At 37.0% G+C, this 23,034-nt stretch overlaps 1 protein-coding gene across 1 annotated transcript in view; it reads right to left on the bottom strand.

Moving 5' to 3' along the window:
- The window catches only part of DPH6 (diphthamine biosynthesis 6), a 214,549-nt gene that overhangs the window by 114,519 nt on the left and 76,996 nt on the right, over nt 1-23,034 (bottom strand). Inside the window, exons 9-12 of the mRNA XM_075151761.1 lie at nt 14,971-15,121; nt 13,564-13,695; nt 9,415-9,544; nt 3,362-3,536 (exon numbers count right to left, since the gene is read on the bottom strand). Coding sequence (XP_075007862.1) covers nt 3,362-3,536; nt 9,415-9,544; nt 13,564-13,695; nt 14,971-15,121 — 588 coding nt within the window. The remainder of the gene's footprint in view (nt 1-3,361; nt 3,537-9,414; nt 9,545-13,563; nt 13,696-14,970; nt 15,122-23,034) is intronic.

A 23,034-nucleotide genomic window follows, 5' to 3' on the forward strand; every position in this document is an offset into this window, starting at 1 on the left:
TACCAATTACTGCTTAGTCTTGACAAATCCTCTAATCCACTGGTAAAACAGAATTAAAACATGAAAATAAAATAATAATCTGATAAACAACAGTGAGAAGTAAAAACATGAAGTACCTTTAGTAAAAATACCGAGCTACTACCAATGACCGGCACAAATTGGGCTGGTGAATACTGCGGAACAAAGATCTGGAGGAAGGCAAACCATGTATCATCACATATTCCCAGACTGAACAGCCTAAATAGTCTGTGGTACTACTATTAGAAGGACATAATCAGAACACTTGTTATACATTACTGAGATCAGCAGTATAGCCTTTACAATAACTGACGTATCTTACAATCCAGTTGCTGCCATAGACACTAAGATTGGCAGAGGTTTCTGCACCAATAAAACAGGTGGACCAAGAAAAATATATTAAATGATCCCAAGTTTTTCTTAATTATAAGAAAGTCAGGCATACTGTCTCTTACAACAGTTTATGTCTACTTCTCACAAGTAGAGACACTGAAGTTGTTTTTAAAAAATGTTAATCCCAAGAGAGGAAGAATGTTTGGTTTTGCTATAAATACTTGGAAAATCCTAATTTAATTCTGCCACTGTTGTTTGGTGTCTATCAGACTGAGGTCAGGACATTCTCATGGTAAATTTCAAATTTTTACTTTTTATCCTCATAGCACTGTTGGCAGGATCCTGCAAGGTCCCTACAGAATTAAAGCGATGTTCTGCTGAGTGATTTGTTGAGCCTGAAGCGTGAATTCCATAGTTTGCATGAACTACCTACACCTTTCTGCTGCCAGCTCTGCTCTTACATGCCAGTGCATATCAATCCCAACTTGCAATAGCCTGAACATTACAGTCCTTGGCCTATTCTGAACTGAGCAAAAATACTGTGCTAAAATACATGATGATTGCCCAGTGTCCACAAAACTTCATATTAGACTTAAAAGACAACAATTTAATTGTCCAACTGTTGTCAAGCAAATGACAAACAAAATCTACAGATACACAACATAAGGGTAATAACCATTTACTGTTTTAGATCATTAAGCTTCTGTTCCTCAAACATACAGAACTGATCAACATTTCATGATCTAAAATTATTATAATTTCAAATCATTTTTGTTGACTATAAAGATTAAAAAACCACCTTTGCTTCTTCCTTATTTATTCTGGAAAATATATTCTATTCCTAAAACATACTGAAGTGCTTTACTTCCGCTGGTGACCTTAAGAGCTTAATACCTGCCCATACATAGTCCAAGGAAGTTCTGAAAAGAACCTAAAGAAGATTTTAATTTTGGAAAATTCACATTTAAGAAGATACAAGTTCCATATCTTCCATTAATAAATTTTCACGTGCAAATACATTGTTTATGCACTTATGCATTCCTCTGTGACGTATTCTTATGAAAAGGTTTTATAGGTTGTATCTTTTATATTCTATTTTAGAAAGGAAAAAAATTATTTAAATATAAGACACATTTACTGAAACAAAACAAAAAAAAGAATATTCTTTTGACGTTTACTGGATCAAGCTCTGCAGAATAGAAATATGTTACCAAAAAGTCAAAGATTCTTAGCAAGATAAAACCAGAATAACATTAAATATTGATACTCAGGTGAAACATACTGGTAGTAGTAGTAAGGCAAAATCTGGCAAAGGAAAATTAAAACTATTGCTGGTATATATATTACCAATTCCCCATACAAGTGTTTGTGGACTAGAGATAGAACTTAGCCATAAAGGATGAAAAGTGAGTGGTCGTGTAGCAGAGGTGCAGCTTTTCATTACTGTTTCTTTACTCCTGTGGTCATTGGATTTTAAAAGTAAAAATACTTATTTTCTACCTTAAGGGAAAATAATGTTGCTTGACTAAAGTGTTCCCTTGGGGGAAAAAAAAAAACAACAAACCAATCAAAAAACAGTGGAAAGTTTTCCTTAATGTTTAAATTGTTGACCAACGTTACTGGTTACACTATATTTGAAGAGAAAGGAGCCCTTCCTTGGCTATGTTGATTGTCCCATACCACCAGGAGATCCAAGAGACTGGCAGTGCCTGCTTATTGTCCGTTTACGGCATGGGACTGTTGGGTTACTGAAGCAATTTTCAGTTCACACTCTTTTCTGATTTAGTCTACGCCAGCTCCAGGACAGTAATACAGATTAGTTGCAATGATGTATCAGAGAAGTTTCTCCAAATACAAAGGTGCAAAGCTTATTAAATTTTATCTTTGCAGGACTATGCATGACATGATACAATTATGACCGTCAAGGTGTAAGACTGAATGGAAGAAAGTTTAAATAAACCAACTTTCTGCTTTCTCAAGAAAAACAGATATACACAGATGATAAAAACCCACCCTGCTATAACCACAAGATTAATACAGTAGTTATCTACCAATATTTCCTCCTGCAAATGAAACAAATTCCACATGAGCTTCTGAAGCAAAATACTATTCCTGAAATTTTCTGTAAAATGGTACAAAGACAAAACAAAGTACAATTTCATGGCCATTATACCAGGTGGGTTTGCAGACTCAAAGACGTTTCAAGGAAATTTAAACAGATGCAATAACATTTTGCTTAAATCAGTTTGCATCACACAATAATTTGGACTGGACAACATATTACACAAAAGGAGTATTGGTAAGAAAGGGATATATACATTTTTTCCAACAGAAAAGGTGAGACATTTCCTCAATTGTCAGAACGGTACTAGCTGGGCAAGAGGTACCATGTTAGGAAAAGGGTTTTTTATTCAAATTTTTGGTCCACTTTTCCATGATACTTTACTGCCTCCATTTCATACTTCTAAATAGTATGTAATATTCTACTCAGTTTGTTATTAATTTGAAAAAAAGAACAGTTCTTCAACCTTGCTGTACTTTTAAACGGTTAAGCAGTACCAAGAGCCTCAAGAGAGCTTTCATTTAATAAGCATTTTAGGATTGACTTACCTATAAAAAAGCTTGAACTTGCTCTCTTTAAACAAACAAATTTCAAATATCCTCAGATGTTCCTAAATTGTATTTATATTCTAGGCAGGTTATAAAAGTGTATGTGCGACACAATTATTTGGTCTAATTATAATATACAACAAAAGTAGGCTGCTCTTGAGATTCTCTGCAAAGAATAATTTAACCTCTCTTATGATCACAAAATGAAAGACTGACACGGGTTGAGTTTTTGTTTCGTCCATACATTTTAAAAATATAAATTCAAAATGCTCATTTTTAATTTTTTTTTTTTTTACACATTTTCTTTTGCACATTCAAATGGGAGAGAAGGAGACTTTGTAACTGTACTTATTTCAGTAAACTGAGATGCAGTTCACATGAAGTAACAAAGATTTCCTACCTTGATGGACTGACTGTAAGGTCCTATGCTAGCAGGTGCCCAGTGGGAAATGCTCTGCACATGCATGACCAGTTTTTCATCATGTAACACATCATCCGTTGCAATGTCATACTTATGTGCAAGGCAGTCAATGCAAAACAGTACTCCATCAGGTAACAGGGTTTCCACACATACCCTGAAAACACAAGACAATTATTTTTTTCAAACAGAAAGTCTGCTTGCACCAGCTTTCAGCATTTATTTTCCATGGGTTTTTCGTTTGGATACTATGTTACAAAATTTTGTCAGGAACATAAACCAAAAGCTATGGTATCACAATAACCTGCTAGTATTTACACTGTTGTCTCCTCTCCAACTAATGATCAACTTCAGGCTTCCAGCAAGATAATTTCCATTACCAAGGAGAAACGAGTATCATAGCCAATGGCTCATTTCCATTTGGTTATTTTTATGATGTGTATTACTTTATTAAGAATACATGAGTTCTTCTATTACAAAAACCTTGACCACACAACTCTGGAAATGCCAGATAAGTTATGCTAAGCAGCCTTCAAACCGAGTGTATCATTGTCATATTCTTACCTCCATGCATTTTTCACTGAATCTCCTTCCAATGGTTGGACTAGAGGTTCAGGTTTCTAAAACGCAGCAGCTTATTGTTCCTTTACACCCTTCTCACACGTTATCATGCAATACTGAGCATATTTTTCTGTTATACTTCAAGTTGCATGACAGACACACGCTTACGACAGGACTGAAAATCTACTTAAGCATTCATTTAAAAGGTTCACTTTTAGAATCATAGAATCATTAAGGTTGGAAAAGACCTCCAAGATCATCGAGTCTAACCGTCAACCCAACACCACCATACCCACTACACCATGTCCCCAAGCGCCTCATCTACATGTCTTTTAAATACTTCCAGGGATGGTGACTCAACCACTTCCCTGGGCAGCCTGTACCAAGGCCTGACCACTCTTACAGTAAAGAAATTTCTCCTTATGTCCAGTCTAAACCTCCCTTGGCGCAACTTGAGGCCATTTCCTCTCGTCCTATCACTAGTTACTTGGGAGAAGAGACCAACACCCACCTCGCTACAACCTCCTTTCAGGTAGTCGTAGAGCGCGATGAGGTCTCCCCTCAGCCTCCTCTTCTCCAGACTAAACAGTCCCAGTTCCCTCAGCCGCTCCTCATAAGACTTGTGCTCCAGGCCCTTCACCAGCTTCGTTGCCCTCCTCTGGACATGCTCCAGCACCTCCATGTCCTTCTTGTAGTGAGGGGCCCAAAACTGAACACAGTATTCGAGGTGCGGCCTCACCAGTGCCAAGTACAGGGGCACAATCACCTCCTTACTCCTGCTGGCCACACTATTCCTAATACAGGCCAGGATGCCGTTGGCCTTCTTGGTCACCTGGGCACACTGCGGGCTCATGTTCAGCCAGCTGTCAATCAGCACCCCCAGGTCCTTTTCCTCTGGGCAGCTTTCCAGCCACTCTTCCCCAAGCCTGTAGCGTTGCCTGGGGTTGTTGTGGCCGAAGTGCAAGACCTGGCACTTGGCCTTGTTGAACCTCATACAGTTGGCCTCAGCCCATCGATCCAGCCTGTCCAGGTCTTTCTGCAGAGCCTTCCTACTCTCCAGCAGATCAACACTCCCGCCCAACTTGGTGTCGTCTGCAAACTGACTGAGGGAGCACTCGATCCCCTCGTCCAGATTGTTGATAAAGATATTGAACAGGACCGGCCCCAAAACTGAGCCCTGGGGAACACCGCTCGTGACTGGCCGCCAACTGGATTTAACTCCGTTGACCACAACTCTCTGGGCTCGGCCGTCCAGCCAGGTTTTTACCCAGCGAAGAGTGCACCTGTCTAAGCTGTGAGCTGCCAGTTTCTCTAGGAGAATGCCGTGGGAGACAGTGTCAAAGGCCTTACTGAAGTCCAGGTAGACCACATCCACAGCCTTTCCCTCAGCCACGAGGCGGGTCACCTGCTCATAGAAGGACATCAGGTTGGTCAAGTAGGACCTGCCTTCCATGAACCCGTGCTGGCTGGGCCTGATCCCCTGGTTGTCCCGGACATGGCTCATGAGCGCCCTCAAAACGAACCGCTCCATGATCTTCCCCGGCACCGAGGTCAGGCTGACCGGCCTGTAGTTCCCCGGATCCTCCTTCCGGCCCTTCTTGTAGATGGGCGTCACATTGGCGAGCCTCCAGTCGTCCGGGACCTCCCCAGTTAACCAGGACTGCTGGTAAATGATGGAGAGCGGCTCAGCAAGCTCCTCCGTCAGCTCCCTCAGTACCCTCAGGTGGATCCCATCTGGCCCCATAGACTTGTGAGCATCCAGGTGGCATAGCAGGTCGTTAACTGCTTCCTCTTGGATTACGGGGGGTTTATCCTGTTCGCCGTCCCTGTCTTCCAGCTCAGGGGGCTGAGTACCCTGAGGATAACTGCTCTGACTGTTAAAGACTGAGGCAAAGAAGGCGTTGAGTACCTCAGCCTTATCCTCGTCCTTGGTGGCAACGTTCCCCCCCCGCATCCAATAGAGGATGGAGATTCTCCTTGGCTCTCCTTTTGTCATTAACATACTTGTAAAAGCATTTTTTGTTGTCTCTCACGACAGTGGCCAGGTTGAGTTTTAGCTGAGCTTTTGCCTTTCTAATTTCTACTCTGCATGACCTTTGTTTGCTCCAAGGAAGACTGAGTGCCTGGACAGACAGACAGGCTGTTGCATGGGGCCAGTAAAAAAGCAGGGGGGTTAGGGGGAAATCAACATTTCAAAGCCTGAAAAATAATTATATTTGCAGTCCATGCATAAAAAAGTCATTTAGCTCCCAGCAGGAATCCAACAAAAAATTACTTGTTCCTTGACATATCATATAACATAACCTTACAAAATTCTTCTCGTCTTGCCTATTTCTTCCAAGAAAACTATTTTTCTCCCCTCCTCCCACATGCAAATACAGTATTTTTTCCTCATTACCATCATCATAAGCATGGATGAATGGATTTTCTGCTTGGGCTGATAAATTTTCAAGACAATTTTGCAAATTTAGCGCAGATCCACACCCTTGAGTCAGTGCTTCCAGCATATTGCTTGTGAGAACTCCCACAACCAGGTCTCTGTGCATAATGCAATGATGCAGCCATGCAAACTGCTGTATAATTTTTCTTCTGGACAAAATGCAACATAAATCTGTTTGTTCCATAAAAATAATCATAAAAAGACATTTTCCTGCAACTTCCTAATCTTTCTACCTGTTATTTTAGTGATGGAGGACTATGTGGCTGGCTATGTAAATGCGGAGCCTTAAAACATGCAGCAGCATGAGAAATGAAAGGGTAAATCGGGAGAAGTTAAGTCATAAAGAGAACTTAAGATACATAACAATGGACATTCATTTTGTGTAGTTTACAGCTGGGACTAGATCCCTCCTCTGAAGGCACACACGAACAACATTCCATCCCTCTGTGATTTAGTAATCCTGGCCTACAATCAGCATCTCGAAGAAGCCTCTTCCTACTCTCTTTTAGTCTCTTCTGACACCTAGACAGTGTAGGAGAATGTGAATCTATAATGATATACATTATCTCAACAACATCTTTTAACTATTTGTCATGATATACTTGAAATTCACATGCCTATACTATACTTCATATTCCATAATAAGAGTATAAAATATAGTATTTTATATTAGAAAATTGCTAAACATTTGGTTTTAAAAATATGAACAAGACATGAGGTCTGACATCACAGTTGACCCTGCTTTTAGCAGGGGATTGGACTAGATGACTTCCAGAGGTCCCTTCCAACCTGTATTAACCTATGATCCAAGTTGAATTTTTCAAGCTATAGCAGTTCTGCATACTGAGCATATTATCTCAGATGCTTAAGAACATGAATTACTGTAATAAGAAATAAGCCCTTTTGACAAAGGCAATAAAGAATTTACAAATGGAAAGTTAATTTTAACACACAACTTTTAAAAAAACAGAACAAAAATTTCATGGGCTAGGTGTTTGTTATCCAATTTCCAATGGAAAAAAACCCAACACACCCAAATAACACAGGAATCACATACTGCATACCCAGACCATCAAGCTGTTTCATTACGTCAGAGGTGGACTTGGTTGCAACATTGAAGATTCTGTACAACAGATATTAAAAAGATATGATTTGGGGATCTATGACTGAAAGTGTTAGCATCAGTGTATTCAGAAGTCTGAAATAATTTCTTTTGATATTTGCATTCTTACTGAATACATCAGTGCAGCTAAGCTACCCGCTAACAATCATTACCTGACAGAAACACAAGACATTGAGAACAACCACGCTGATCACGCCAAAGATCTATCTAGTCCAGTATTCATCTTCAACCACAGCCAAGTGCATGTAAGCATGGGAAGAAAAGGAACAGAGTAAGTATATATTGGTACTGTCTTGAAATAACTCCCAGTATCTCATGATTTGCAGCTCGGGCACCTCCTCAGCTAATAATTTTGCTTTTGTATTTAACAAAATAGAACAAGGTGAATAAGGTTTGTCACAAGGACCTAGAAGGTTCCAAACCTCATCACTTTTAGGAAGACTTAATAATCATTGATAGTAAGGCTTCAGTAAGGCTTTTTGACGCCGTCTCCCATAACATCCTCACAGAGAAGCTGTTGATGTATGGGCTGGATGAGTAGACAGTGAGTTGGACTGAAAACTGGCTGAACAGCCCGGCCCAGAGGGTGGAGATTAGTGGCACAAAGTCTCACAGGTGGCCAGTAACTAGCAGTGTATCCCAGGAGTCTATACAGGTCCAGTCCTGTTCAACATCTTAATTAATATTCTGGATGATGGGGTAGAGTGTACCCTTGGCAAGTTTGCAGATGATACAAAATTGGGAGAAATGACTGATACACCAGCGATTTGTGTTGCCATCCAGATGGATCTCAACAAGCTGGAGAAACAGGCACACAGGAACTTCATGAAGTTCGGCAAGGAGAAGTTGAAAGTCCTCCTGGGGAGGAACAAACCCATGGTCCAGTATATTCTGGGGGCCAACTGGCTTGAAAGCAGCTTTGCAGAGAACGACCTAGAGGTTCCTGATGAATGCAAAGTTGAACATGAGCCAGCAACGTGCCCCTGTGGCAAAGAGGGCTGATGATATCCTGGGCTGCATTCAGAGGAGCGTTGCCAGCAGGTCAAGGGAGGCAAACAAACAAGAAAAGCAAATAAAACCCCACCAATACAAAAGAGTTGTCAGTTCAATCAAGTCACAGAGTGTCCTGGTTTCGGCTGCGACAGAGTTAAGTTTCTTCCTAGTGCTGTGTTTTGGATTCAGTATGAGAAGAATGTTGATAACACACTGATGTTTTCAGTTGTTGCTAAGTATCTTGTCAAGGACAACAACCCTCTGCTACCAAGCTAGACTGGGAGGAGGGAACACAGCCAGGCCAGCCAGCCCAGCTGGCCAACGGGGTATTCCATACCATGTGACGTCATGCTCAGTATACAAATGGCAGGCATGATCCAGGAAGTTCCGATCACTACTTGGTTATCGGTCAGCACAGGTGGTGAGCAATTGCATTGTGCATCACTCATTTTGTATATTCCATCATTATCATTATTATTTTCCCTTTTCTGTTCTATTAAACTGTCTTTATCTCAACCCACAAGTTTTTCTCACTCTCACCCTTCCAATTCTCTCCCCGTCCCACTGCGGGGTGGTGGGGGGAGGGGGGAGTGAGCGAGCAGCTGCGTGGTATTTGGCTGTGTGCCAGGTTAAACCACGACACAGAGAAGAACTGAAACTTGCAAAAAATGTATTATTCTTCTGTAAGTCCATATAGGGGGGGTATTTATAAACCTTATGGTATATATTAAAGCAAGAATTTCCAGCCCTAGTGTTTTTGAGTTGAGCAGCCCTGATGTGATTACTCCAAAAAGCAGCAAAAGTCTAATTCTAAGTCTGTGAGGCACAAACGTTTGGACAAAAGCTTCATAAATATGGTAACAATAATTCAGTATATTAGTGTATCATAAATATACTGTAGCAGTAGTCTAATCCTACCTTGCTGGTGGACACAAATCAAATTCTGTCACATAAACTGAATTTATAACATTGAAATCTTTCATGCTCTTCATATACAGATGAACCAAAATAATATCCTTCTGTTTCAATCCCTCTGAAGTCATATTAGCTGCAGGATAAAAATAATATAGCTGTTAAAGACAGATATTTTTAATGTGTCTAGAAAGACAGCATAGACATCCTGGTTTTGTTCAGCAAAACTAACTGGTAATAACCTAACAGTTGCCTAAACATGACTGAAGGCTTTGCAACATACTATCTTTCCCCACATAATACCTTTTTTTTCCCCATGAAATTCCTTCTCATGTTAGTTTTCCAAATATACAGAAACATAATACAAATAAATTTTATCCACCCTGAGCAGTGGTGAATTCTTGCCCAAGAAAACATAGCATGCATTAATGCATGTAGATATGTTACAGTCCAAATTCTTTGTATCCACAAGTTTTATTATCTCATATTTTTTTATTTTCAGTCTATCACAGCTAGTAATCTATAAAGGACTTTGAATCACAAGAGTACAGAACTAGAAGGGACAATAAGAGGTCCTTCAGTGCATCACCCTCTTCAAAGAAAAGATCAAATATTTATATGCTATTCCAGAGAGATGCTTGTCTAAGCTGTTTTTAAAATCCCTCACTGCAATAATAATCTCCGCATAAACAAAGAGTTATAAATGGCAAGACAGACAATATGAAACAGAAGTGGCCACAGGAGAAATGAAGGAAAGATGAGAGCAGAGGAAAGTTCAAGCAGACAGTCAAAGAAAAGATACTGGGAAGTCAAGATCATCTGAATGTGTGTGCATAGAACATTCCAGTCATAGCACTTAAGGAGAATGTATTACTCTTACATAGTCAATATCATAACAATCAGCTCTGCAGTGTGGACCTTTTGTAACTCACGAGCAATAGAAACTAAATGAAGACAAAATCTTCTCTGAATATGGAACATATATAACAACAGTCCCATGTGACCTAACTTAAATGAGCAACGTAAAGCTCTTCTCAGTGTAACCTTGGGGATCTTGCCCTTTAACGTTACTGTGCGTACTTGTATATACCCATATATTTGTTTTCCAGTGGAGAAGTACAAAAGTATAAAGACAATCTCTGTTGGCTGTTGCCTTAGTGAGAAACAAATACTTTTTGTGTAAAACTTTTCTGTCCTTTTAAAGACAGTTCAGGAGTTCACACACTTCCATAAAGGTTAGTTTGGTCACACCAATACTGAATTTTGCTCTAAATGTCTCAATTTTACTTAGTCATACTGCCATTAGTGTTGGCAATCTGAAGAGGGGAATTCTTATTGATGGAAAAGGAAGTGTGCGCTAAGTGATATAAGAGATTATATAGCAATTGACATAGAACTCCTATGAAGTCAAGATACATCTCCAGAAATATCAGCTGAGAAATTAGTACACAATGATAATTCTACCCAGAAATATAAATGTATTTGAATGCTGCCTGATAGCAATCACTAGATCAATAACAGCTGCTATGTCATCAGTCAAGGAGGAAACAAGGACATTTTTCAAATTTCCAGCCAGCATTTTAGTTAAGAAGAAAGAGTTTTGGCTTGCAGTTAAAAGTTCTGCAGCATTATGCGGAATACTGGAGGGGGAAAAAAAAAGACCAAACTGAACATCCTGTCCCGTCCCCTGCCTCCCACCCGGTCTAAATTGAAAATGCATAAACCAATAAACTAACTCTAATTTGTGGACACGTAACAGTATTAAAGCAAGTTGAAGGCAAAGAGATTTGGATAAATTAGTAATTTCTAGCTTTATATTAAAAAATCTTCTTAAAATAAGTAAAAGTACAATCCCCTTTTGTTCTGCATGAATTAGAGGGATGATGGGAAATAATTTCTCCCTAGCTTGTAAGCAGAATAAAATTGACCTCCCAAGCACTCTATCTAGTAGAAAGGTATAAATGATGAACCAGTTACCCACCCACCACTTCAGTTCTGTTTCCCAAGGAGAGGATTCTTACACAGCACATCTCCCGGATGTACAGGGAAACCGTACAGGCTTTCTGTTGAATTTCAAGCCACTCACTGTTTTAATAATTTATAAAATATGATCAGGTGAGACTCATCATTACCTAGGCAGAACTGCCTAAAAAGAACTGACCCAAAAGATAACACTGGCCGAGTACAGCTTAATTTTTTGAAATGGGTTATCCAGGATCCTTAGGCTGAGAGCCACAAAAGACAGTATTCCACACTGTCTACAGGAAGTAGCACTTTAGACTAAATTTTCATGTAATAAAAATCTATGTAGTTCCCTTCAAGCCTATGGAGCTTTGCCATGGTACAGCTGCACCAGAGCTGCGTTATATAAAGCACTGCAATCTTTGTCATCTTCCAATCATATCTAAAGAAAAGTTTAACAAAAGAGTTTAAGAAAATAAACGTAAACAGTAACGTACTGCATTCCCTCCCGTTCTTGACTTCACAGGAGAGTTCCATCCACTTTACAGAACAACCATGTTTCATAACATCTAGTAATAAATTTCCATTTCTGAAGCCTTTTGGCAGCACTTATCCTCTTTAGAGGTGATTAAATCAGTGTCCTGGTTTCGGCTGGGATAGGGTTAAATTTCTTCCTAGTGCTGTGTTTTGGATTTAGTATGAGGAGAATGTTGATAACACACTGATGTTTTCAGTGTCCTAGTCCAAGGACAGCTCCCATGCCTACCGACTGAGCTAGGTACACAAGATGGGAGGGAACATAATCAGGACAGCCCAGCCCAGCAGTTAACCCAGAAAAGAGGTTAAAAGGACTGTGCTTATTGTATTCTCACAGCACTGAAGACTGAACTGCTGTATAGATCTTAAGTATGAGTTCAGAAAAAGCTTTGTGCATATTTGCAGATCGGTTAAGTTCTCAGAAACAAACTGGTTTTTTTGCCATGACAAAACCATAATTCAGTCTTCCACACTCACTTCCAAAAAGAGAAGAATGAAAGAAAATGCAAAAACTTACATTTTCTACCAAGGATGAGAAAAATACCTTTTTTTTTTTTTTTTTTTTTACTATAACACAGCTAATGCAAGTGATTTGCTGAAAGCAATAGGCTATTGTACTAGTCAGATACACAATCTTTTCTGACAGATGCTAAGGTAAAAATATATAATGTTTGTACTGGCAGATTTCCATTAAATATAATGAGAACAAAATAAAACATTACACAACCCTTTTGCTTCAATTTATAGATTATGCCCAGAAGATTTACACTAAATACTATTGTCTTTTACTAAAAGTTTGATCACATCCACCTTGCTGATTTCCAAGCAATCAAAAACTAGCTTAATGACCTTCTACAAAATATAACTTTTTTGCGTCTGAAAAAATTCTAGGGTTGCTTTATTGTCCTGTATTCAATTGTGAATACTCAGCTGCACGTGCAAAAAGTAAGATTTTATAGGACAATACCCCAGGCAAATTCATGAACAAGAATATGAACCTACCCATTTATATACTAAAAATTATTTCCATTTTTATGAATGAAAAAAAGCCTGCATAAACATGCTTTACTTAAAATTTAGAATGAAAAAAAATACAAAACAACACTTTATTTCATATGTCAGTATCTTGTAAGAGGGGGATAGTAAGGAACCTGGATTTCATGATTCCCAAGATAGCAATTTCTCCTTTACATTAAGAATATAAATGAGATTTACTGCTACTGACCTAATCCTAGATGCCAAAATGCGCAACAGCTTTCTAGAAAACTTAATTTAAAATTATAGTAGCTACAAAAGTGCCTTAGCAAGTAACAGCATTCATAGCACATATGCATACTCACACACAGAGTATATATTGCACGAAAGCTATAAAGCAAGTTATAAAGTGAGTAAGTACTGTGGAAATAGTGTTGTTACAGTGATATGAACACTACTCTGGCTTTCTAGGGTCTTCAAAAGCCAGTCAAATTATGATGTGTTCAATATTAAAGCTGGCAGTCCTGATATCAATGATTCCATCACATGCAAAATGAAATGCCAAACTGACAACCACACCATTTAAATTTGTAAAACCATATGACAATACAGATTCTTACTTAATATCATATTAAAAACAGTATAGTTAACAGCAGATAATGCATTAAATGAATAAAGCACCTTGGAGAGAAGAAAATGCTTCCCTTGCTGCCTCTTGAGCATTTTTGCCTTTTGATGGAAGGAAGTAGGCAGTGATACCTGAAAACCACTGGTAACCACTCAGGGATTTTCCTGAACTTCCAAATGTCTTAGCTATGGGAAATGAAGAACAGCACTATGATTATAATAATGAAAGATTTCAGATTAACCTAGAATAAATTTTAAATTATTTAAGTAAGAATAACTTCTACAGAAAAAAAAAATCACAAACTGTAAAAACATCGTCAAAAAATATTTACAGACAAACAGATATAAAGCAGAAACTTAAAAATGTGCTGGTAACAAATCTTCCAAATGCTACTTGACAAATCCTTCTCCAACACTGCCTTCAGAAAATATGCCTGCAAGTAGTATTTAGCTGAGAATTTCAGTACTTTCTCTCCTCCTCTCCATTTTTGCTGACCTTTTACAATTTCTCTACCTGTTCTGATACAGACTTGCCACAAGACATGACACTGAAAAGCTAAAATTTTCAGAAGTATCTAAGTGACACAGAAACAGATTTTCAAACTTATATGCCAAATTTTAAAGGAAGTTAGGTGTTTAACCTGATCATCTTAGCAAATGCATAACATGTTTAGACATTTTTTAACATCCCACCAGGCACTTATCCATATTCAAGAGCCTAAATACCATTCAATATCAAATACTTTTATGCTATGAAACTTAGTTTTCAAGAAAAGTTTACTAATCTTTGGGTGGAGGGTAACAGTAATGCTGTGGTACTTCAGTGAGGTACCAATCTATGAACTCAGGTTTATCTTGCATTAATCACCTCATGTTTGAGGCAGTGCTAATATCAGCCATATGATTAGTTACTGCAGCTCACCTAAGAGACAGTAACATGCTAGGCTGCTAAACTCGATCATGCATGTCACCCTGAGGCTGCTTGGGTGGGCACAGACTCCTACACTACGTAAGCAAGTTGAGTGGTTGCGTTTTGTACTTCATTTTAGAGTTTGCTTTTCTATCTTCAATTTCTTCTATCTTCAAAAAACAGCAGAGTATGTGCACAGGTGTGGTTAGACCTTTTAAATAAAACTCAAGCCTTCCATTAAAATTAATGATTATATTATAGTAATTTTATTCAGGCAAACAGAACACATTAATGTGTTTTCTGAAAGAAAGAAAGAAAAACATGGGTTATGCTCCTTTTGTAAAACAACTTGAAATGCTTCATTACCACAGATCTATTGATTCCTATCAGAAAAGCGCATTGTAGTAGGATCTCTTTTTTTTTTTCCAGACTGGTTATTAAAGGTCATGAACATTCTTTTGAGGAATGTTCTTATAGTAATTAACAGCGTACTCCGCCACGGCATGAAATATTCAATATTATTTTTCTAATGAAAGCTGTGCAAGACTCACTGAAATCCAGAGAATTGTGTTTCAAAGACTTCCAGATGACTGGAATGTTTTCCTGTGGTTCATCCTCTTCTGGTGAAGGGAAAATATCGTCATCATTGCAGTTTACCTCACAAGAACAGCTATTGACCATAAATGTACCTGAAGATTCCCCCTGCTTGAGACAAACATTACAAAATAAGCAAGTAAACAAGCATGCCAAGCAGCATGAAATCAGCACATTTTATCATTCAAATTTTGGGTTTCAATTACAAAAAATACTATAGTTCAATGGTATGTAAGCTTAGAACAATTAATGGAAGAACAGCATTATGATTTCATGCTATTTACATTGCAGAAACTGGCAGAATACAATGTGCTCCTGTTGACATATCATATGGAATAAAAATGCAGATTTAGTAGCAAATACGGAAAACAGATATGTAAAACGATGGGGCTCAAGATAAGAGACATAAAGAATACTATGATGAAAAAATGCTATTCCACAATTATAGGAAATACAGAACCACTATGTTTTCCAAAAATAGAATAAATTAAGTGAAAAAAGGAACAAAGTAACAATTTGATAATTAACACTGTCACTAAACACTTGAAACAGAGCAAAAGACTAACATGAAAGTTTTAAAACTTTGTGGAACCTTGAATGAATGCAGTTCATGTAAAAAAAAAAGTCTCTTTCTATTCATGTCACGAAGACTATCCCTTCCACCAAACTCACCATGCTTTGGGATGCTCAGAGTTTTGAGGAAAGAGCATATCCCAAGATTTATACATCAAAATAATTTCTTGACAAGGAAGGAAAATAATTCCCTGTACCTTCTCTTCTTCCCAAATGCTTTCTTAGACCTCGGAAGAGAAAACTACCCAGTGTGCCTTTTAAAGCAAAATACACAGGCAGAGTGCGTACTGACCAGTCTTCCAAAATTCTGTGTTCATTATAGTTTCAACAAGTCATGTAATTACAGCATACATATATATTTTTTTAATTTTAGAGCAATCAGAACCCCTACTCTCTTCTATCTGATTTTCTAAGGCAGCCTAATCTGCAGAGCATGTTGGCTTTGGGATCACTAGCTTGGCTAATACTACTTGTCTTCATCTAAAAACCAATATGAAATGTCACAGAATTTATCCGTAAACCTTAACCAAACATCACTGCATGCTGTAACTCCAGATTTTATCAATTAATTTTCTGCTCAAAGGTCTCAAATTTCATATAGTGTCTAAACTATGCATTTTACTGCAGGCTTCTTAAATACTAAATTCACAAAAATGATAATAAAGCCAAATAAAGCAAGATTGAAAGTTGACAAAATATGAAGCCTTTGGCAATCCTTAAATATGGATTAGAAATTGCTGAATATTCTTTTAGCTCACAAATTAGTGTACTATCTATAGAATTTCCATGCAAAATGTCTGTGAAAAAGAATATTATTATACAGCGAAGCACTCATAAGGTCACCTGAAGTTTGACTCTGCATTCTCTGCTTTTTAACAATTAGACCTCATCAAGCTGTCAAACAAAATGGGATATATTAAAAATCACTAATCAAATCTGAATATAGATGTTCTTTAAAAAAAGTAATTTTATTGTATTTTTTTCTTTCCTTTGGAAAAGAAAACATATCTTATTGCAACTACAAAAGTTTTCTCTTGATATTAAGCAAAAAAAAGAAAAGGTGAGAAAAAAAAGGCAGAAAACTATAGTATGCATCAGAAGTCCGCAATGAGAACTCAGCATTTACATTGATATTTGACTTCACTGGAGAGAAAAAGGATCCAGTTAAGTTAAAGCAGTATATTTGGAAATCCTCAGGAAAGGCTAAATTACAAAAAGGTCATTACCTATGAGAGGAAACTCAGCTCTGCTGCTTCTAAAAAGGCTCAAGGGGAGTTTTATAAGCACTGTAAACACTAAAGCTATGCTCTAAGAGGGGCTGATGTTCTTTGATTGGATCTCATTTTATTCATTCCTCCAAGAAAGGCATGAAAGTCAAGGCAATAACCTACTTTATGTGAATCAATTGTACATGAGAGGTTAAAAGAAGTCAACTAAAGGTAACATAATAGTGCAAAGATGAAAACTGCAATTTAGCACAAACACGACATGCATTCCAACATTACAATATACAAGTATCCAACAGCATCTGTACTATTTCCCGCTCACTGAATTACACCTTCGACTACTGCTGTCCATTGATATATTTTGCAATTACCAGAGGGCTGCCTGATAGCCCCTAACCCTTCAGGTATGACTTAGAAAATAAAGAGGCAGGAACACAAATCTGTAATTGAACTAGATCTTAAGCTGGATTATGCTACAAGAACCAAGAAAATTCCATTTTTTAATTTTTTTTTTTTTAAGTTTCTATTTTTTAATCCATGAAACGTCGCTCTATAGAAATATACAGATTGAATAGTGGCATGAATTGCTAGAAGTGCTACCATTTCCTTCTTGCAAATTGTTGTTTTATTAAATTAGTTGCTTTCACTGGCTAATTTGTAATGTGCATCATGAAACAATCAATTTGCATTGTAGCACAGGCATTCGCTGAGTACTAATGTAACATATACAGAGTTTGCAGCTCTTGGTCCTACTCCGAGTAAGCATGTACAAACATGGTGATATGAATGATACTATCACAGTGCTGCTTTGGGTTTTGTTTTTACATCACCTGGATTTTAACTTCAATATGGTATAACAATCCATCACTAGGCAAAAAATATGTTAACTAGAAAGGGAAAAGTTCCAGCTTGCCAGTATGACAGCCACTTTGTTTCTTGCTTTTGTTAAGCTTTACATAATTACCTTTTAAGAGATCTACGGCTATAGACATCTTCTGTAGGTACTATTAGAGACCTGTAACTTCTCTCCATTCCCTAACCTGGAGGACTGAATTTATACGCTCTGCAAGTGAACATAAAAAGAGCACCTATTCCAGTTTTATGCCATCTGGGAAAATTGTTCTTTCAAGTATGTTTCTAAACATGTTTTCTGCAAAATGTGCTTCATAAAAAATTCATGGGGATGTAGTGAGACACTCAGACTGTATCACAACTGGTTTGGTGTAACCTACAGAACTCCCCTGTAGCTTTATAATTTGTTAATATTACAAATATCCCAAATTGATGCTGCATGAAATTTTCATATCATCCACAGTCACATCCCTTTTTTCCTAAATATGTCAATATTTTATAAATTGTTAAGCTTATATCAATATTGCTTCACAGATATAAATAAAATTATACATGTGTGTTTACACACATACATGGTCAGTTGCAAAATTTTTGGAAATTACTGAGAAATACTAGAAATTCTACAATGTCTCTTACATACACCAAAGGCCATAAAAATAATTATAGACCACTGTTGATTTCAATGCCTATGATACATCACAATGATTCATTCAAGGCCGACTCCCACAATACTCCAAAAACATAGGTAATCAATCACTTTCCGCAGCAGCACAGGTGCAGGCTCCAGCAGAAGTATTAGGTGTGGAACCTGGCATAAGAAGAACAACAGGCTCAATGCCAGCCTAAGTAGAGCTGCCAGACTCTGTTTTAGTAGCTATATTCAAATCTCATACAAATGTTGGTCTTCCATTCCTGTCGACAGAGAAAGTAATCTAAGAATTTAAAACTTAAACTTATAGACTGCCACAAACAGACTAACTTTCCCTGCATAATATTCTCATCACTTTAAAAACAAAAAATCAAGCTTGCGATAATGACATTTTAATTAAATCTTACAGAACCTATTTTACCATATAACATTTTCATGTTACTTCACAGAAGCAATATATTTTCCCATTTGTTACACTGTTTCTCCCACACCCACTGTACATTGTGATACCAACCTAATTTTGGATTGGAGCCTGCATGCATGCATATGCTTAACCATAATCACATAACTCATGTCATTGATGCAAGTGCGCTCAGAATGAAGTTAAGCAAATGCACGAGTGTTCCAAGATCCAAATTCTCCTGTTGAAAAAGCCTTGGAGCTAGGACTTTGACTGATATAGCTGAAATTCCATGCAGTGGTCTTTTATGAAAACAACAGATTGCCTTAAAAAGCTTACATTCTCCACTACAGAAACTGGTATAAAAACCTATCATAACACAATTCCAAAAGTGATAGTTCTCCCACTGAGCAGCAACAAGAATACAGTGGGGCAGAGAGCTCAGAAGACATAAGGAAAGACTATGATAATCTCTTTATTCTTTGTGGTGTACCTTGATAACAAAACTCCTTGAAATAAATATAATGAGAGAGACCACATACATCTCCTTGCAGTATTTCAAGTACAATACACAGACACATAGGAAAGAAAGTCCTTTACTATGAAAGGCTTTCAAATAAAGTCTCTTCATTATGAAAAGAAAACAAAAAATTCTCTTTTCTCAGAGAACTGGACTGAATCTGCAATCAAATGGAGTAGGAAAGAAAATTCTTTCTTTATTATCTTAGTGTTTGAAATAAATCAGTGTACAAAAAAATTTTGCAGTATTTGTTACAAAGTTTTGAAAACATAACTACAAGGGTTATCTATATTCTTATGATGCAGAAGGGAAACTAAAGGTTACCTAGGAGAAGTATCATTCAAAGTATTCAAAAAATGCCACCCACAATGCCACCAACAAAACATATTTTGCAACTTGTAATTCCTTCCTGTTCCCCCTGACATCACTCACTTAAAGGCTGATTCTACATCTAAAGTCCTAAGTGGAGATTAACTAAAATAATTCAGGCCAGAAGGAACTGGGCAGAAATCAGTTACAAAGTTAAATCAAATCTAACCTGCAGGATCATGCTCCTTTAGCACACAAGGCATGTAAATATCTCCCAAATAGCTTTTCTAACTTTTACAAGTGTTTTTAAAATCATCTCCAAATTGACCTGTGAAATAGATTTGCTGATGTTTAACAGGGGCATAACTGCTTGCACTTCTGAAATGTGTTCCACCCAAATAGGTCAAGATCTTTTACAAACAGGAAAACAAATAAGCCTCACAGTATCAATTTATGATAGGTAAATATAATGCAATAGTATGCTACAAGAAAGAGCAGCAGCAGGCATGATTCCTGTATCTCTTACAAGCAAACAGGCTCCTTTCTTCTGCCACTGTAGAAAGAAAACTATATGACTCCCTCTAAATCTGGACTATCCCTAAGTTAAGGGGCTGCAGTTTCACAGTTTGTATTGTTCGATTTATGTGTGCTCCTACTCACTGGAACTCGGGGAACGAACTATTCATTATTGCATGTGGGAAAGAGCAAACCTTAAAGCATGAATGATGGCTAATATGTTCAGTAAGGTCATCAGACGTATGTTGACATCAGCAGAAGCTCCAACAGCTTTAATTTCTGATTCTGATCATTCAAAAGCCAACACAATTTAACAGAGAAACAGAATAGTATAATATGGGGAAAATAAAAATGTTTTGCAAGTTCCTTGTGCTGTCAAAGTAAAAAAATTTGTTTCACAGTTGTTTCACATTTTTTCCTAATTGAAAATATTCAAATTTAAATTTGTATTAAATACAAAAGCCGATATACTTGATTGAAAGATTCTGGAATATGCTTCAGAAATTGCCTCCCCCTCAACAAAAAACATTCTACGTTTTAAATGTACAAAGTGACAGTCTTATTGGCAAAGTAAAATATTGATGAAGCTAGGTATCTGTATTACGCACATCACAGTGGTGACCTTGTTTTTTACCATGAAGTGAATAAGACATTGCTGAATTTTGAGCAGTAGTATTTTATTAGCATTATTATTTATTCTTAACGTTTTTGTAAAATGCCTACAAAAAGTTATCTTAAGCTGTGTTTACCAAACTTTTAATAATGTTTTAATAATAAAACCTTATATTTATTATCTCTTTAGCCTTTTCTGTATCACCGGTAATGAAAGAAAAGAGGGTGTGTTAAAAAAAAGCTTCAATTATTATGCAAAAACATATCTTGAAGTTGCACAGTAGTGTATTAAACCAGAACAGTGAGTAAAATGTTATCTTCCCCCAGGCACAAGGGCTCATTTTGCTGCCAGAAACAATCTAAAACAAATTTCTACACAGGCTTTGTAGTTAAACATGAAGAGATTTAGCTGAAGAAAATGCATGATAGAGGAGGAAAGACAGCAGAGACTAAGGTACACTAGCTATAATTGCACAATGATTACAAAAGAAAATTCAAAGAATGTAAAATTAACACCTGTGGCACATAACGAAGATAAAATGAATATACATAAAAGTTAAAAATATGTATATCTCTCAGTTGAAATGGTAACAAAACTGATGTCATAATACTTATTAGAATTACACATCACTCTGCAGTCTATTAATGGTTTCTACAAAGTGCTTACACAAGTGGCTACTTTTACACATTGTTCATAATGGAGTACTTTTTGCCCAATTTTCAGTAATCCCTTGAAAGCCTGAAACTAAAATTAGTTCTCCTTCTAAAGCAGTTTTTCCCTCCAGTGATTTGTTATTGTAGGATTGGCTTTTAAGTGCTGAATTACTAACTGATACTTAAATTTTTGTGTAGGGCTTGTAAACACCAAATAGTGAGAAAAAGTACAATACTACAGATCTTGAAGGCATCTCTTTATCATTATGCAGTTAAACTGTGCTAACTTAGTAACAAGTTATGCTCTGAAAGACTGACTGGTTCTCCATATTCATAACTTCTTGAAAACCTAGCTTATTTTATCGTGACATAAAATAATCTATAGCCAAAAGACTGCTTTTCCTTATGAGAGAACCACTGCAGAAAACAGACTATTTTCCTTTTAACTACAAGACATGAGCTTATATACCAAAATCCAGAGCAAGGTTCTGTAAACCTTACTCCTTTGAGAGTGTGACAGCTTTGTCTACAATGGATTTGAAATATGATTTACTACAACACTGCTTGAAACTGTGAGGCTTTAACCAAATCTAAAACATCTACATAAGAAGGGGAAAAGAGCTTCTGAATAGATAAAAGTAAAATCTTGATTCTTATATAAAATGTTATGCATTTTAATATGATTTTTTTCCTGATTTATGTAAAGCTTTGTGTTTTTCATTTTCCCTAGCCTGTCACATTGTAGTGATGTATGGTGCATTTTAGCATCAAGTTTGCCATGAGCAATAAAGTCAGTGCCCCCAAAGAAATATTAATATATTATCACTTTTCCTCACCATGCCCCGCTCCCAAATTTTCCTTTATTCAGCCTATTTGGTTTTGCTTCACATAGTTGATATCCTTTTCACAGTCTCCCACACAAATATTTAATGTTTTATTTTTGAAAGAAATCCCAAACTAGAAATTGACAGGATGAAATACAATTTACTTTCCAAGGCAAGAATGAGGCCATCATGGAAGAAAAATGTTCTGGTACTTTATCTGTTTGGAACAATAAAATTAAAAAAGAGGGGAAAAAAAAAAAGGCATGATCTACTGAAAGAAATTCAGGAAATGTAGACGCTCGAGAAACGTGAAATGTAAAATACCAATATTCTATAACAATCCCTGCACCTAGAAGAGATTTAGTGATCTTAAAAGCGTAGAAAGAAGTAGGAAGACCTATAAAAAGGTGACTGCAACAGTAGTAGGAAGATCATGAGGCACTCTCTTCAACAAAATACAAGCCTTACAGAGTTCAGGAGGAAAAAAAACATCATTTTACCCGTAAAATAATGAAAAGAAAAATAGAAATGTGATGACAAATACTAAGAAAAATAACTTCTGTTTTGACCTTCTTAGCTCTGCTCACATAAAAGTCTGCAATATTTAAACCACTAGAGTTCCTATTCCTGTTCTGCTGCTGCCATGGAATCATAAGCTAAGAGAATGAATCCTAGCAAACTACTAATGATTCCTTTAAGATCTTTGACCAGGATAATCTCCTCTACATGATTTGATGTATCTTTCATATAGAAAAGATAAAACAAAAAACAGAATGTTTAAAACTCAAGCACTTGCAGGTCAGCAAGTTTTTAAATCATCCACTTTACATCAGAAAGAGCAAACAGAGATGCCACCTCCCAGCAAACCAACACTGCTCATACAGTT

This window comes from Calonectris borealis, chromosome 5 (assembly GCF_964195595.1).
Source record: "Calonectris borealis chromosome 5, bCalBor7.hap1.2, whole genome shotgun sequence".
NCBI classification, from domain to species: Eukaryota; Metazoa; Chordata; class Aves; order Procellariiformes; family Procellariidae; genus Calonectris; species Calonectris borealis.